General features: G+C 33.0%; 1 protein-coding gene across 1 annotated transcript in view; it reads left to right on the forward strand.

The window, feature by feature from the left end:
- The window catches only part of LOC138316247 (retroviral integration site protein Fli-1 homolog), a 41847-nt gene that overhangs the window by 6843 nt on the left and 15168 nt on the right, over positions 1-19836 (forward strand). The window contains exons 3-4 of the mRNA XM_069257860.1: positions 17210-17425; positions 17941-18054. Coding sequence (XP_069113961.1) covers positions 17210-17425; positions 17941-18054 — 330 coding nt within the window. The remainder of the gene's footprint in view (positions 1-17209; positions 17426-17940; positions 18055-19836) is intronic.

Raw genomic sequence — 19836 nt, forward strand, 5'->3', positions numbered from 1 at the left:
ATAATCTAGCAGGCATTTGTTAATATACCTACAGTATGTGTATTTGTTAAACATGTTAGTTGGTGATATCTCGGATGTTCTCACTGAAAGCGTCGTTGGTGAGTTTTATCAGAAGAAAACGAAGCATAGAAAACCCGTGAATTTTCTTCATTATCGATGAAATTATTTTAGAACCAGATGCTTCGTAGTAAGATGCGTGCGCCTGATCGACCACATCCACTTGTATAATATAAACAGATAGCCATGTTCGTTTTTGTAAGATACATGCAAAGCCTAGAGATACCGTCTGTACTCCGTAAGATGTATTCTTGTGCTCAGATAAATGAGCCTAGTGCAGAGTTGGTCTACCAAATCGTACGTTTATTGCCAGACCTTTACCTATCGGATGTTATAATATATGTAAATGTTATGAAGAGACACAGCATCCGTATGTGACAAGAGAAAATGTGAACTCCAAGGAACCCATTTTTCTCGTATGTAAAATGTCAAGTGATTGAATAGAAATTCCGTATTTTTAAAATCCCCCTGGTCTTTGTGCTTCCATAATTATCCTAGAGAGTCTCACTACATCTCGAGCAATGATACACAGGGAAACGGGTGTCAAACACGTCTGTTATTTATTTAGTGCATTAAATAAGTCAATTAATTTGTACCATGTCTTTAATCCTTTGCTATTGTTCTTTTTCTCAATTTTGGCTTTATTAATGGATGGCGTTTAATCTTTCTGGCAATTCATGGAATATACTCACTGTTTTTTAAACAGTTGCAAAAACAAGAATTTATTGCGGAACTTACTTTTAAGATTGAATCGTTATTATCCTTCATGGATGTTGTAAATTAAGTTATCTTTATATCAAGTACCACTAAACAAAACTGAAGATTTACATTGTACACGGAGTATGAAACCTCTACTTATGCATACTACCCATCTCGGTTCTGAAAAAAAACCCACTGGATTTCCCCATCTACTGACATACACAAACACATAGGGTGTGTTTAAGTATTTGTTTATTGTGATGACTGTAGTGTGTGGTCGCCTCAGTAGAACAAAAATGAGGGGATGGTCAACTTAAGATTGTTTTGTAAGCGAAAGAAAACGGAACAATCTACACATGTGCCAAATTAATAATAACCACCAAAAGATTTCTGTCCACGAGGTTTCGTACAGGGAAGCTGATGACATTCTTTATTTATTTCTCTGTCCTAAATCCATACGTTACATATAATAGAACCCACTAGCCTACCGCTAGTATGAGTGATCTTCATATTTGTATGGCAATTTCGGGGTATTTTCTTGAAATACATCCTAGAACATCGACATTATATACAATTATACAAGGAAATGAACAATGAAGTGGACACGACAGTTAATAATACAGTGAAAACAATGTGACAGTGACGTGGACAGCTAATAGACATGAATACAAAGTAAATGGCCATTGTTGGCTATACAGGAAATCACCAATAGTGGATTTGTATTTTCCCCGGTAGTATTTATATGAAGTATCATACAAATTCTTGAATCAGCATTTTGTTTATGATTGTGTTTATATAGGGATTGGATTTCGTTTTTATGTTAACCATGCTTGTATGGAGCAATTCCTCTAAGAATATATTCTATGGGGCGCGTTACCAACTGTATCACCAACTGTTGGCGTACTGGACGTTTAAAATTTAGTTTTGATATGATTCGACTGATCAGTCCTAGAGCTAGGTGGCATGGATTGGAACCTAATTTTGATTATAAGGATTAACTTGTAGATGTGTTTTGTGTGATGGAGCTATAATTCAAAATCAGAGTGCACTCTAATATCTCACATTTGTGTTACATTTCCATAACATAAAAATGTTCAAATTAAAATCTTCTTAAACATTCTTAAGCATTTTCTGTAGCAAAAATGTAGGCTTATAATTTTTCACTGTGTAAACCAGCAAAAATATGCAATGTACTTGCACCGTTTGTCAAAATAATTTTACGGTACACGTATATTGTGGGTTCGTAGCAAGACTGTTTTAAAAGAGCTAACTAAAGAGTTCCGAAATGTACCAAATAGAAATAGAACATACTCTACTTTATTGGTAAGAAGTTCAGGAAACACACTCTAGAGCCAATCGTACACATAATTCCAGAAATAATTGATCTAGTGTGTAGTGAAATGGGACACTGATCACTTGTATAAATTACTTGCGCGTGCTTAGAAGGCATATTAATAGGTTACTTTTTTATATAAAAGGATTCTTGTAAATTACATCATATGGGCGCTGATGTGAAATGGTACCGTAATTAGCCTCTCTGGAATATTACTTAATAGAGTTATAATTTTACTTGTACGCAAAGTGTTGATTTTTCAAATATGATTATGTAAGCAACTATTTCTTAATAATTGTTGATAATAAATCTGGTGATAATAATCTTTATCAAGCACCAGTTCACGTGCCAATAATTCAAGAGCTTTAGTGACCTAGATAGGTACAGTGTAGGTCATAAAGCACAAAGTCAAATCCTTTATGAATGACGACAAAGGCGAGTTTTTGCTTCAAAAATGCTTTATCGAACTAAAACCGTTGAAAACTAGTAATTATAACGTTAATTTTATATAAATGGTTGCAACAGACTGCGATAAGTGAAACAATATATGTGGTTATCACAACATGAATGACACCAATGCAAACCGCTCACTATAATTCAAATGAAACAGAGGCCCTCTAGATATTTCTTTAGAGTGCCTTAAGGTCAGGTGAAAAGTGTAACACAATCGGGGTTTCAGACATTATAGTGAAAAAAAGTAACAAATCATTTGAAAAACCCTTGAAGTATTTTTTATTATAACCATTTATAAATTATTAAGAAATTGCAAAGAACACATGTGACAAATCAATATAGTTAAAATATTTCGCCAAAAATTGTGTTTCCATTTTGATAGAATTAAAAACGCATCAACGCGAAACCATATAAACTGTATACATATTTATTTAATGATAATACCTCAAAACAATCAAATCCATACGCGTTTATGTTATGAGAGGGTTTTAATTCGATAAACTAAATAGGATGAACTATCCTTTGAAATTTATAAACCGGAAATTGACCAAAACTTAAATCGGTATTTCCTGTTCCGTTGCTCGATTTTGATACTTGAAACTAAACACACTCGTGATTCAGAACATCGAATACTAAAAATTGAAGTAATTTACACGAATTAAAGCATCTGAATGTTGTTTTTATAACATATTCTCGACAAAAACTATTCAATTGAAGTCTTTTTGCATCAGATAAATGCCATTCATACTACATCTTACGAGAATGCACATGTGTAGTTTTAATGGTCTGTTTCAAACAGTAATATCAATATTCCTTATCACTCTCTTCAGCCATTTCATTCATTATAGTGCAATGTTTCTCTTTTTTAATTATTCCAAAAAGGTTTGAACAGTTTTACATTAATTTTGAATTTGATTTGTATAAAGTAAATACTAGATAATTTGAAGGCAAACGTAGCTAGACACGCTATCACTCATTTTGTTATTATTTTCATCGCGTTTGATTGGTAATTAAGTATCAAGATGGATTTTAGATATAACTATAATTTGAATAACTGAGCGAATGTATTAAGTCATATCATTCTGCTTTCGTTTCTACTGGTGTAGGCAGTGAATTTAAGTGATATGAATTAATACGTTTGAAGCCAAGTCGAGAAAGACATTTGAACTATTGTCGAGCTTTCGGTAAGGCTACTTCAAAAGTATTATGGTATCCGGTTTGTAAGTGTAGTAATGGTAGAACATGGGTATCAACTTCTTAACAATTTCCCCTAATTATCTTCTATATTTCCTCTAACGATGAATCCCGTACTGACATTCTAACCCACATTACAAATTGTGTCATTAGAAACTCGGCAGTACTCCGCTCATTATAATGTACGATCTGTCGTCTCGGACCATGGACACAGACCATGTGATATAGGACATCAATTCAAATTCACCCGGCATTGACATTGACAAACGAAGACGGTTCATACGTTTATATCCAGTATGATATATTAACTTTATAAAAGTGTAAATACAGACGGTCCTGATCCTTTGATACATCTGAGTCAAATGTATGGACACTTTAATTATCTCTTGTAGTTAGCATTGACTAGGGCAGAACATAGAACGAAGTACAGATATATTGACAAGCATTTCATTACGGAATGTCCTGCTCTCTTTCTAAGTAGGGGCATACTATTAGATATGCAGATTTTTTTGATTTTTTTGGGGGGGTGGGGGGGGCAATCTGAATGGCAAGGATCGTGCCAACTTTCTTAGGGTATTGCACCAATGTAGATGTTGACGGTGGTAGCAACAACACCACACGTCTTCTAGATGAAACAGACTCTGCTCTATGCTTAAGTTAACCATATGTAGATAGTTATCCTTTATTGTTAATTGTTATGATATCTTATGAAAGAGAAAATAAAGAATATATCCCCGGGGTCTTTTCAGTGGCGGACCCTTGGTACTGGTTATGGTGTCTGATTCTACTACAAGTTTGTCAGTCCTGTGGTCTTTGTTTGGGACTCATACATACAAACTGAGCCCACGTGGGGCAGCTGATCGATAACCATCAAGTTTCTGTGTATATAATTCTGCTTTCCTCCATTTCTCAAAATCTGTACTTCCTTACATGGCAATTGGAAATAGCAAACACGATAAACCAACTAAACTCAGCACGTGAGTCCGAACAAGTTATAAAATAATTCTGTAGTGGCAACCTTTTGATACCACTCTGTATAATATGCATACGTATATCCCGAGTTTGTCGTAGGAAAAATAGGGTTCAGAATAAAACTAATCGCATGTATGGAAACTTAGAACAGAAAAAGAGCTACATCTATGTCGCAGGGATGACAAATTTGTACTGTATCACTTACCGACTCATTAGGGTGGATACTTTAATCGGCGATAGTCTACAGATAAAAAAAATCAATAATATTTGATCACATTGACATTGTCATATAAGGACACGATTTTTTGTTTCTTTTTGATTTGTTTTTTTGACATGGTTCTTGTTTCTCCTGAAAGAATAAGACGTCCAGGGCATTCGTTATGACGTACATTAATGTGAATTGCTATTAACACCAAGACATCCTATTAATACGGATGGCGGGTCCCTGTTGTCGTCATTGTGTGATTATCCGATTGGTCCAGGGACCGTGTCGGTCATCATCTGTTTATCGACCATGTAGATTTAGTACAAACTTCCGGCTTCCTATTTACATCAAGACATCCTATTTGCTCGCGATGATGTACTATTTATAATGACAATTTGATGGTGTTAATACTTTAAATAATCAGTGCAAACATGATTTAATTTTAATCTTTATATCGTAAGCTTTTGAATCTTATATTGTAAGCGATTACTTCGTCACTTGTATTATTAATTAGTTTTGGGTATGTGATGTTGATATCGATATTGCAGATGAAACAAATGCAATATGCATAATAATTCTGCTCACTTGTAATAAGTATAGACTAAAACAAAATTGTTTATAAATAGATCTAATGCTGGAAGAGCTTCCCGAATACTGGTACATGATGTACATAATTGGTGATGTAGTGAGCATGTGTTGGATGATCAGAACAATTAACCCGTTATCCCCACAACACGTGTACCCCACTTACAGTATAACCAGGCTGAGTCACCAGTGTCAGTAGATCCAAAGACATCTCTAGTGACGGGGCCACTGGTGACAGAGTCAGAGCATTAAATGTCTCCTCCAAAGGGGGTTAAAGTACAAGTCACTTTTCTTCCTCCTCATGTAGACATCTACTCCGGTGGTGAAATTGGCATTCAAAGCTGTTTAGAATTTGATCTATCAACAAATATGTAGAATGTCCTATAGGGGAAGTAAACTATGATTGAAAATACAATCTATTTGCCTTTATCGATTTCATTAAGTTTACATTTAAGTTATTTCTTTACGCATATATGATTTTATAAATATCACCCTTTTACACAACTTTTTAAACATTTTGTATAACAACTTTAGGTAAAGGGGTGCAAGTTGTCTGTGGTAGACTAGCTCCACTATGTAATATGAATCTAACAAACCAAATCCGTCTGTGTATATTATTACTGAAACCTCTATATGAAATCGGAACAATTACTCTTACAGGCTCTCAACACTCAAACGGCCGTATACTATGTCTATATTGTAAGACCCGTACCATAAACTTACTACTTAGCACAAACAGGATATTAGTTGTGCTTTATTTTGTCGCATTTCGAAATCATTGTGTGGTAGTTGTCAGATATATACTTAACGTGTATCTGTGGTTTTCTCCAAGTCTTCTGACTTTCCTCAACCTCCAAACTCTGTGTTCTACGTCTATAGATGCTGTACACACTACCAAAAAATCTGTCAAATATGTCATTGTACAAATCTTAAACCGTTAACAGTATTTTGTCAACTAAGTATCACAGACATCAATAAAAGTGGTATTATAGGAAAGTGGAACTAGAGCAGTGCATGATTGATATATACTACTGTATAGTATACTAATACATCACTATGATGAGGTTAATGCATGGTTATATTAACATCAGAAAATATTATCAACCTCGAACCGTCCGTCTGTGTTTGTATCTTTTCTTAGATTGACATAACCATTATTTACTTCATCGAAATGTAACATGTATAAGTACATTAACGTGTATAAGTACATTAACATGTATAAGTACATTAACGTGTATAAGTACATTAACGTGTATAAGTACATTAACGTGTATAAGTACATTAACATGTATAAGTACATTAACGTGTATAAGTACATTAACATGTATAAGTACATTAACGTGTATAAGTACATTAACGTGTATAAGTACATTAACGTGTATAAGTACATTAACGTGTATAAGTACATTAACATGTATAAGTACATTAACATTAATTAAGTATAAGTACATTAACAGTGTATAAGTCATTAACGTGTATAAGTAACATTAACATGTACATTAACATGTATAAGTACATTAACGTGTATAAGTACATTAACATGTATAAGTACATTAACATGTATAAGTACATTAACGTGTATAAGTACATTAACGTGTATAAGTACATTAACGTGTATAAGTACATTAACATGTATAAGTACATTAACGTGTATAAGTACATTAACGTGTATAAGTACATTAACATGTATAAGTACATTAACGTGTATAAGTACATTAACATGTATAAGTACATTAACGTGTATAAGTACATTAACGTGTATAAGTACATTAACATGTATAAGTACATTAACGTGTATAAGTACATTAACATGTATAAGTACATTAACGTGTATAAGTACATTAACATGTATAAGTACATTTACATGTATAAGTACATTAACGTGTATAAGTACATTAACATGTATACGTACATTAACGTGTATAAATACATTAACATGTATAAGTACATTAACATGTATAAGTACATTAACGTGTATAAGTACATTTAAGTACATTAACGTGTATAAGTACATTAACGTGTATAAGTACATTAACGTGTATAAGTACATTAACGTGTATAAGTACATTAACATGTATAAGTACATTAACATGTATAAGTACATTAACATGTATAAGTACATTAACGTGTATAAGTACATTAACATGTATAAGTACATTAACATGTATAAGTACATTAACATGTACATTAACATGTATAAGTACATTAACGTGTATAAGTACATTAACGTGTATAAGTACATTAACATGTATAAGTACATTAACATGTATAAGTACATTAACATGTATAAGTACATTAACATGTATAAGTACATTAACATGTATAAGTACATTAACATGTATAAGTACATTAACATGTACATTAACATGTATAAGTACATTAACGTGTATAAGTACATTAACATGTATAAGTACATTAACATGTATAAGTACATTAACGTGTATAAGTACATTAACATGTATAAGTACATTAACATGTATAAGTACATTAACATGTATCAGTAACATATAGTACATTAACATGTATCAGTACATTAACATGTATAAGTACATTAACATGTATAAGTACATTAACATGTACATTAACATGTATAAGTACATTAACATGTATAAGTACATTAACGTGTATAAGTACATTAACGTGTATAAGTACATTAACATGTATACGTACATTAACGTGTATAAGTACATTAACATGTATAAGTACATTAACATGTATAAGTACATTAACATGTATAAGTACATTAACGTGTATAAGTACATTAACGTGTATAAGTACATTAACATGTATAAGTACATTAACGTGTATAAGTACATTAACATGTATAAGTACATTAACATGTATAAGTACATTAACATGTATAAGTACATTAACATGTATAAGTACATTAACATGTATAAGTACATTAACATGTATAAGTACATTTACATGTATAAGTACATTAACATGTATAAGTACATTAACATGTATAAGTACATTAACGTGTATAAGTACATTAACGTGTATAAGTACATTAACATGTATAAGTACATTAACATGTATAAGTACATTAACATGTATAAGTACATTAACATGTATAAGTACATTAACATGTATAGTATAAGTACATAACATGTATAACATGTATAAGTACATTAACATGTATAAGTACATTAACGTGTATAAGTACATTAACGTGTATAAGTACATTAACATTACATTAACATGTATAAGTACATTAACATGTATAAGTACATTAACATGTATAAGTACATTAACATGTATAAGTACATTAACGTGTATAAGTACATTAACGTGTATAAGTACATTAACATGTATAAGTACATTAACGTGTATAAGTACATTAACATGTATAAGTACATTAACATGTATAAGTACATTAACATGTATAAGTACATTAACATGTATAAGTACATTAACATGTATAAGTACATTAACATGTATAAGTACATTAACGTGTATAAGTACATTAACATGTATAAGTACATTAACATGTATAAGTACATTAACATGTATAAGTACATTAACGTGTATAAGTACATTAACATGTATAAGTACATTAACGTGTATAAGTACATTAACGTGTATAAGTACATTAACATGTATAAGTACATTAACGTGTATAAGTACATTAACATGTATAAGTACATTAACGTGTATAAGTACATTAACGTGTATAAGTACATTAACATGTATAAGTACATTAACGTGTATAAGTACATTAACATGTATAAGTACATTAACGTGTATAAGTACATTAACATGTATAAGTACATTAACATGTATAAGTACATTAACATGTATAAGTACATTAACGTGTATAAGTACATTAACATGTATAAGTACATTAACATGTATAAGTACATTAACATGTATAAGTACATTAACATGTATAAGTACATTAACGTGTATAAGTACATTAACATGTATAAGTACATTAACATGTATAAGTACATTAACATGTATAAGTACATTAACATGTATAAGTACATTAACGTGTATAAGTACATTAACATGTATAAGTACATTAACATGTATAAGTACATTAACATGTATAAGTACATTAACATGTATAAGTACATTAACATGTACATTAACATGTATAAGTACATGTATATTTGTAAAGTAAACGTTGTTTGGAGAGTACTACATTCATTCTTTACTTGTGCTGCAGAAAAAGAACTTCTAGTGTGAAGTCGCATTCTCTGCTGTTTCATTTGGCAAATCTTATAACTACGAGTTTTCTCCCTTATATCAAATTGTGTAAAGCTTAATGATACATATTTTATTTGTATCCCTGTTAACCCAATGTCTGTAACGCTAATTCATTATCTTAAAGAAATTAGTGCTCGCAATAAAACGTACTTGTATGACATTAAACTATTGTTTAACGCCTTCATTATTCATTAGTATAAGTGTACATAAAACACACAGAACATTTCGGTGGAGATTTTTCCTAAACATTCTCTTTTTTATAATTACTAATTCATGTAAGCTATTCCAACAATAATACGTATGACAAATGTGTTATAGATATGTAAGTCTAATGACCCCATGGTCAGTAACCATTGACAACAATCATTTTAAAGTTGCTTTGATCTATCACAATAGAAGGCCAAATAACTTAGCATTCGTATTGATATATCAAGTATTGTTTAATACACTGTAGCCGGAAGTTTGTCTCCAATAGCCAGATTCCGGACTTCCTCGTACCAGGGATGTACCAAGTTAGGTACACATTGACATTTATAAACCATACTGCTGTAACGGTTAATGTTGTTTGTATACTTACACCAGACGTATCATGTACAGTAACAATCTTCTGTCATCTCTGCCATCTTCATTTAAAGTACTTTGTCTTTTGTTGATTATTTTTGAGAAATACCATCCTCCCCCATAGAAACCTATTTGTTAATTTAATATCCTATCTCATTTGTCATTGATTTGTATTTGTATTGCGACAAACCCTTTGTTTCAATTTCATTGACAATCATTGTTTCCCCAGCAATTTTGGTATTGTGTGATGAAAGAATAGGGATTTATGTAATTAAAAGTATTTGAAGACACTGTCACGGACATATGTAAACATCCCACCCTCCCTCAACCCCGTATACATTAATGGAATTATTATCTCTATTGTGTACTTAATGTTGTACATCTTAAACATGTTCGTTCCTTACCCAAAATATTCAAGAATAGTACAGTATATATGAATAAAAATATCACAGATTGATAGATAAAATATATATGTTAACTAGTCGTAATTGATTGTGTGTCGGTACAGAGTGATAAAATATCACAGACTAGGGGATAAAATATATATGTTAACTAGTCGTAATTGATTGTGTGTCGGTACAGAGTGATAAAATATCACAGACTAGGGGATAAAATATATATGTTAACTAGTCGTAATTGATTGTGTGTCGGTACAGAGTGATAAAATATCACAGACTAGGGGATAAAATATATATGTTAACTAGTCGTAATTGATTGTGTCGGTACAGAGTGATAAAATATCACAGACTAGGGGATAAAATATATATGTTAACTAGTCGTAATTGATTGTGTCGGTACAGAGTGATAAAATATCACAGGCTAGGGGATAAAATATATATGTTAACTAGTCGTAATTGATTGTGTCGGTACAGAGTGATAAAATATCACAGGCTAGGGGATAAAATGTATATGTTAACTAGTCGTAATTGATTGTGTGTCGCTACAGAGTGATAAAATATCACAGACTAGGGGATAAAATATATATGTTAACTAGTCGTAATTGATTGTGTGTCGGTACAGAGTGATAAAATATCACAGACTAGGGGATAAAATATATATGTTAACTAGTCGTAATTGATTGTGTGTCGATACAGAGTGATAAAATATCACAGGCTAGGGGATAAAATATATATGTTAACTAGTCGTAATTGATTGTGTGTCGGTACAGAGTGATAAAATATCACAGACTAGGGGATAAAATATATATGTTAACTAGTCGTAATTGATTGTGTGTCGGTACAGAGTGATAAAATATCACAGACTAGGGGATAAAATATATATGTTAACTAGTCGTAATTGATTGTGTCGGTACAGAGTGATAAAATATCACAGGCTAGGGGATAAAATGTATATGTTAACTAGTCGTAATTGATTGTGTCGGTACAGAGTGATAAAATATCACAGACTAGGGGATAAAATATATATGTTAACTAGTCGTAATTGATTGTGTGTCGGTACAGAGTGATAAAATATCACAGACTAGGGGATAAAATATATATGTTAACTAGTCGTAATTGATTGTGTGTCGGTACAGAGTGATAAAAAATATCACAGACTAGGGGATAAAATATATATGTTAACTAGTCGTAATTGATTGTGTGTCGGTACAGAGTGATAAAATATCACAGACTAGGGGATAAAATATATATGTTAACTAGTCGTAATTGATTGTGTGTCGGTACAGAGTGATAAAATATCACAGACTAGGGGATAAAAATATATATGTTAACTAGTCGTAATTGATTGTGTGTCGGTACAGAGTGATAAAATATCACAGACTAGGGGATAAAATATATATGTTAACTAGTCGTAATTGATTGTGTGTCGGTACAGAGTGATAAAATATCACAGACTAGGGGATAAAATATATATGTTAACTAGTCGTAATTGATTGTGTGTCGGTACAGAGTGATAAAATATCACAGACTAGGGGATAAAATATATATGTTAACTAGTCGTAATTGATTGTGTGTCGGTACAGAGTGATAAAATATCACAGACTAGGGGATAAAATATATATGTTAACTAGTCGTAATTGATTGTGTGTCGGTACAGAGTGATAAAATATCACAGGCTAGGGGATAAAATATATATGTTAACTAGTCGTAATTGATTGTGTGTCGGTACAGAGTGATAAAATATCACAGACTAGGGGATAAAATATATATGTTAACTAGTCGTAATTGATTGTGTGTCGGTACAGAGTGATAAAATATCACAGACTAGGGAAATAAAATATATATGTTAACTAGTCGTAATTGATTGTGTGTCGGTACAGAGTGATAAAATATCACAGACTAGGGGATAAAATATATATGTTAACTAGTCGTAATTGATTGTGTGTCGGTACAGAGTGATAAAATATCACAGACTAGGGGATAAAATATATATGTTAACTAGTCGTAATTGATTGTGTGTCGGTACAGAGTGATAAAATATCACAGACTAGGGGATAAAATATATATGTTAACTAGTCGTAATTGATTGTGTGTCGGTACAGAGTGATAAAATATCACAGACTAGGGGATAAAATTTATATGTTAACTAGTCGTAATTGATTGTGTGTCGGTACAGAGTGATAAAATATCACAGACTAGGGGATAAAATATATATGTTAACTAGTCGTAATTGATTGTGTGTCGGTACAGAGTGATAAAATATCACAGACTAGGGGATAAAATATATATGTTAACTAGTCGTAATTGATTGTGTGTCGGTACAGAGTGATAAAATATCACAGACTAGGGGATAAAAATATATATGTTAACTAGTCGTAATTGATTGTGTGTCGGTACAGAGTGATAAAATATCACAGACTAGGGGATAAAATATATATGTTAACTAGTCGTAATTGATTGTGTGTCGGTACAGAGTGATAAAATATCACAGACTAGGGGATAAAATATATATGTTAACTAGTCGTAATTGATTGTGTGTCGGTACAGAGTGATAAAATATCACAGACTAGGGGATAAAATATATATGTTAACTAGTCGTAATTGATTGTGTGTCGGTACAGAGTGATAAAATATCACAGACTAGGGGATAAAATATATATGTTAACTAGTCGTAATTGATTGTGTGTCGGTACAGAGTGATAAAATATCACAGACTAGGGGATAAAATATATATGTTAACTAGTCGTAATTGATTGTGTGTCGGTACAGAGTGATAAAATATCACAGACTAGGGGATAAAATATATATGTTAACTAGTCGTAATTGATTGTGTGTCGGTACAGAGTGATAAAATATCACAGACTAGGGGATAAAATGTATATGTTAACTAGTCGTAATTGATTGTGTGTCGGTACAGAGTGATAAAATATCACAGACTAGGGGATAAAATATATATGTTAACTAGTCGTAATTGATTGTGTGTCGGTACAGAGTGATAAAATATCACAGACTAGGGGATAAAATATATATGTTAACTAGTCGTAATTGATTGTGTGTCGGTACAGAGTGATAAAATATCACAGACTAGGGGATAAAATATATATGTTAACTAGTCGTAATTGATTGTGTGTCGGTACAGAGTGATAAAATATCACAGGCTAGGGGATAAAATATATATGTTAACTAGTCGTAATTGATTGTGTGTCGGTACAGAGTGATAAAATATCACAGGCTAGGGGATAAAATATATATGTTAACTAGTCGTAATTGATTGTGTGTCGGTACAGAGTGATAAAATATCACAGGCTAGGGGATAAAATATATATGTTAACTAGTCGTAATTGATTGTGTGTCGGTACAGAGTGATAAAATATCACAGACTAGGGGATAAAATATATATGTTAACTAGTCGTAATTGATTGTGTGTCGGTACAGAGTGACCACACATCGGTGACCTATTGAGACATGTCTGCATTGATACATGTATCTATTTCAAATTTACAACGCACAGTGTACAAAAAAGGCATGTATTGGCCATGGTCTTTTACACTTATTTAATATAGATATCTTTGTAATAAAATAAGTGTCGTGTTTGCTGTTTAGTAATAAACAAACGGTCTTATAATAAAATGAATACTCAAATCATTACAGTTGTATTTACGGGTGTTGTGATTTTCAATGCCCATTACATGTTGTTGTTGGATAATCATGGTCGTTTGTTCGTTTCGCACCAATCTGACACCTGTATATGTAAAATACTCGGACATTCAATTAAACTGTCCAGAAAAGAAATCTCCGGCCACTGTTAACACAACGAATACGCGGAATGTTTACTAACTCTGGCATCAGCTATTGTCCGACATTTTGCTTAGGACTCGACATGTGAATTATGACACATGCTTTCCCATGATTGACCATCAACTGACAATGAGTTAATTTTCTTGATCGCTGACTTGGTCAGCAGATGTTAATTGCTTGTCAACAAAAAAATCAAAGCAGTCACGTGTGGGCGCAAATAAAAAATGTTGCTAAGGTGTAATTAAATGCCTCCAGCTACATAAGAGTTCCGAATTTCAGTTTGGTCGTCGGTTGGTGATAGATTTAAGTGGTATTCGATGTTTTCGTTATGTGTCCCGCTGTGTAGTAAAAGATACTTTATAATAATGATGTTTTGTGTTAAAGATTTTTTCTCCTTTAAATAATAGAATCGCCATGTTATCAAAAACGCGTAGCGCACCAACACGGTGTACATTATCATTTGGAAATAAATCTAGACATTTCACAGAAATATTTAACGATATATGGATCACTTTTTTTTCTTAAAGATATGCAGCACCTGATCAATCCAACAAAATGTCCCTACATATAAATTCTTGACCCCAGATTAGGGAGGGTTTAGGACCAAATGAAGCCCAGAAAAGTCGTTTTGGAGATCATGTGGTGAAATGGTTAGCCACTCGTCTTTCACCTAGCCGACCAGGGTTCGTCCCAAGCACGGACGTAAAAATGTGAGGGGTCACCTACCCGATAACTTGTTTCGTAATTGATGTTAAATAAATAAAGTTTATATAAGTCTATTCCCATGTTTGTACTCATATACATCAATCAAACTACAGGGGCGTTGCTAGAGGATTTTACATGTGCAACACTGCAAGCCCAGACGAGGGTTCTGGGGGCCGCCTAGGCCCCCAGCGGGTCCAGGGCAGCGCCCCGGTCGGGGGGTTCAAGGGGGCGAAGCCCCCCCCCCCCCCCCCCCCCCCCCCCCCCCGACGGAAAATGGTTTTAAGGAAATGTTTAGCTCCGAAAATGATGTTTGATAATGCTTGGTATTGCTTAACTAGAGTTATTGAAATCAAATAATAGGTCTGTTTTCTACCTGTACCTGATTAATGCGTTAATGTTTTACTCGCTTCTGTTCCATTTCAAAGTACAAAGTGTATGAAAATCTCATGATAAGTCCTGCATGTATCTTGAGTGACTCTAAGAGGATTTTATGATAGATGGACGGAACTTCTTACGTTACGGAATATTTTCATGTGTAAAAATTGAATTATACATATATGTGAAAAAAGTGAATGAATATAAAAACAGCGCCTCATATTATAAGGCATAAAAGTCGAACTGATAGAAAAATACAGTATACGAAATTTTGTCTTCATAAAGTCTATCTTGACAGGAAGTTTTATTTCTCTATCGTTCCAACAAATGTGTCAGTAGATTGTGCATTTACTCTGGGTTAGGATTTTGGAACATTAATTCCATATCTAGATGAATTGGTCTATTCCTATTTAAATGACTGAATAGAATCTAGTCCGCTGAACCTGCTTATATTATTAGTTTTTTTTTGTGTTCTAATATATAGACTTTATATTAGGGAAAAAAAGCCTAATAATATAGGCAGGTTTTAGCGGACTATCTAAGTAGAATCTACTCAGTGTCACTATAATTTACGAGGTGTCACTTTCCGACATTTCATCTGTTGTCCTTTGTGTGTCTTTCTGTTTAAGCTTGAAAAAGCCATCTTGTCTTTAATTGTGTCTTCTTCATATTAACGCACCAAACAACACAGTACTAAACACCCAGAACCCGAAAGATTGATCGTAATATCCGGACTTCCAAAACTGCACGGGTATATTTCAGTATCATTAATTTTAGATAAATCATCTACGTTTAGGTTATTTTTTACTTTGATTTAACATCACATTCAAGACTTTGACGGATCGACATAGATGTTTTAACTTTACAAGACCATGAATAACTCCTACTAGGATTTTTTATGTGCAAGCCCGGGCTTTTTTTTTTAAAGAGCAAGCTACGCCGCTGAACTAGTCACTGTGTATGTTTATTCCTTGTGCACATTAATGTCTGGCTCAGACCCAGTGATTCATATCCGATCATCGTTACACATAATGTCACTGAAGGAAACATGTCGCGTATAGCATCATATATACTTGTCAATGACACAGGCCATTAAAACACGTGTTACGTTACAGTACCTGTAACATACTGGTAATTGCAATACACAGGTGAACGTCACTTGGAATAGTTTCACAATCCTCCATACATAATGTTTTATTACAAATCTATGACTAGATATTTAGCAGAAATTTCCTTATACAGATTTGATGGTTTTTTTTAAACACTGTGTGTATAATCACTTATACATATTAATTAAAACTCTTCAAGCGCAACAGTTAAACGATTCATGTATTCGAAGGCAATATTTATCTGTATTTAGTTTAAGCATCTGAAGCAAATATAGTTTTGTATTAATCAGTTTGTATCAGCGCATCAGTCGATACAAGCTTAGGTGACTAGTGTAGCAACTGAAATATATAAATATTGAAATCAAATTAACAAGCAAACATCTAGCATTGCACTGCATATATATCCCGATTTGGTAGTAGACATGAAAATATAAATGGAACACTTATAAACGTACTTCACTGCAGTGGTAACTAAATGGTTTAAAATGTAGCTCAGACGATACATATATTCATAGCATGGCTTGTTATAATGTCTACCTTTTCTCTACAGATCCAACACACTGGACAGTATCTCACGTGCGAGAGTGGCTGGAGTGGGCCGTTAGAGAGTACAAACTACGGGATCTGGACGTCTCCAAGTTCCCTCACATAGACGGCAGGGAGTTGTGCTCCCTAACAAATGACCACACCCACTTTGTACAGATCTGTGGCTGGAATAGGAGTGTAGCGGATTGTCTCCTAACCCATCTCAACTACCTCCGGGACGGTAAGTTACCCTCTCCCCCACGGACAATATACTATAATATCCCTAATTCTGCTTTCATGGTTAGTATCCTCTTTTTATTAAATATAACACTACCCGAAATATAAGCCCCCCAACTCCGGAAAAACAAACAACAACAACAACAACAACAACCCCCCCCCCCCCCAAAAAAAAAAAAAAATACCCAAAATAATAAAATAAATAAATAACATAAATCGTGAATAAAATAAGTATAGAGTTTATAAATAGATAAAATGAAAGAAATGAACGAATACATGAACACAGAACTTTAATGTTCCCTTTCCATAAAAATCTCTGAGTGTATGAGTTTTCCTCTCTTTATGCTGCCGTAACGATGTTCTATTTAGTCCTATAAAATCAATTAAAACTATATCTTTAATTTATATACCTCTTTTAAAAATTGTAGCAGTATTATATCTATCTGAAGATTACGCATTTCGACATATCATAGTGTTTACTAAGAGTTATCTCGCTTGTCGTTTGACTAATTGTTCCAGGTGTTGCAGTAAGTGCAGGGTACGGTAATGATACTGTGACCAGTAACACTCCGGCCTCTACTGTATCCTATACCCACAACAGTGGGGGCAGCTGTGTGGCGCGCTCACCTACAGGTACGTTAATTACAGACATGTAGATCAGAGATGTACCGTACACAGGCCCTCTTACTTATTAATATAAACACGTTATTACCCCGTAAATATTACTTATAGCTTGATGTTTACAGTTTTCTAAATACTTTGATTTTGTCACGATGAAAATAAACAAAATTCCATAGGTTAGTAAATCATGAGTGTAATTCAAAACCAGATATTCATGTGTATTAATATATCAACTACATCATTAGTTACATTCCGAAGGTATGTTTGTGTTTTTTTTTTAAATAATCTAATATCAATTCAAATAATTATGATAGTATACTCTAATGGGCAACTGAGCAAGCACTACGCGGTCCATCTGCTGTACACAAAGACGATAAAGGAATTTCCAATCACTTACATATACCTAGGAGTAAGGTGAAACCAAATCAGAAATATCTCTTCTTTAAAACGAATATACGTACCCTGCCAACTATACCTTTCGGCCGGGTACGATATGGTGCCTATGTGTCCTAGTGGAGCACTGCCTCAGAATTTTCTATACTTTATTTAAAGTACATAACGACCATATTTTATTATTTACCGTACCACTCACAAGACGTCAAGTTCACAAATAGTAGACTTCCTGTATAATTTTGTTTCGAAAAGAACGTGAAAAAAGTACACCTTGTGAATTTTATATTTTATACGGTTCAGTTTTATTGTCTGGTATGTAATTGATATAAAACAAGTACGTTAAAATACATACAGACGTCTTAATAATGATTTTCATAATCATTACTTTGCTTAGCAGTAATAGGCACCAATTGTAGCTCTTAAGACGACACCATTATCTAAGTCTTTTGAGCTACAATATTGCAGCTACTCTTCAATCAGTAACTTAAAATGAAATTGAAACTTAATTGAAAATTCAGGCGAAACATTGATATTTTTTTCTCAAAATTATCCTTATCACAGAATAAAGGTAATTTCAAGCGAACCACATACTTTTTACTACAATTTGATGACAATGACAACCCATGACGTCACCAGCTCATTATACTATTTCGTTACTGGAGTGTCAATGATCTGTTTGTGTAGTAAGCGATGATACCTCAGAAGTCTACTTAGTGATCAGCAGGATTTGTTTACATCCCCATTCTCAGAAGTGCTGTAAATTTACGTTAAGCACCCCTGATCCGATTATCTCACTCACCCATTCTCCGGGAAAGGGGATCACTTCTTTAACGAGTGCTTTCCGCCATCACAAGTAGCCGACATTTTGTTCTTCACATACATTCATAAGACATGCATTGTAATCGTATTGGTACACTTTTGGTGGTCGTATTTACAAGGGTAAACAGACATGGCTCTCACTCTGTCAACTTTAAATAAGCATACCGACACATCTTTTGTAGGTTTTGCTTGTGTGGGCATTTCTGTATTGTATTATTGACTTAAAACTACTCTATTAGTCGAGTCTATTTCGACAAACTCAATGAGAAAAACCAACAGAAAATCTTAAAAACCAGGAAATCGTTTGATAATATATTGCCTTGGAAAACACGGACATTGCATGGCCGAGGAACACATGCTTGATACATTTTATTGACACAGTTTCGTGTGAAAAGATTTCTGTAAATACCTTATTGGTTTTTCGGACAAAATAAGGAAATTACAGTCGCTGTCTTTGAAGAACGCTCCGGACATTTGGACATCTGAATTTGTTGACCAGCTATGAGACAGTTTCTGTGAGAACGGAAATATTAATTTTATATAGCTGGTTTATGTAAACTTCTTCTTTATCATGGTTACTAG

Source organism: Argopecten irradians, chromosome 2, assembly GCF_041381155.1.
Source record: "Argopecten irradians isolate NY chromosome 2, Ai_NY, whole genome shotgun sequence".
In the NCBI taxonomy this organism is placed as follows: domain Eukaryota; kingdom Metazoa; phylum Mollusca; class Bivalvia; order Pectinida; family Pectinidae; genus Argopecten; species Argopecten irradians.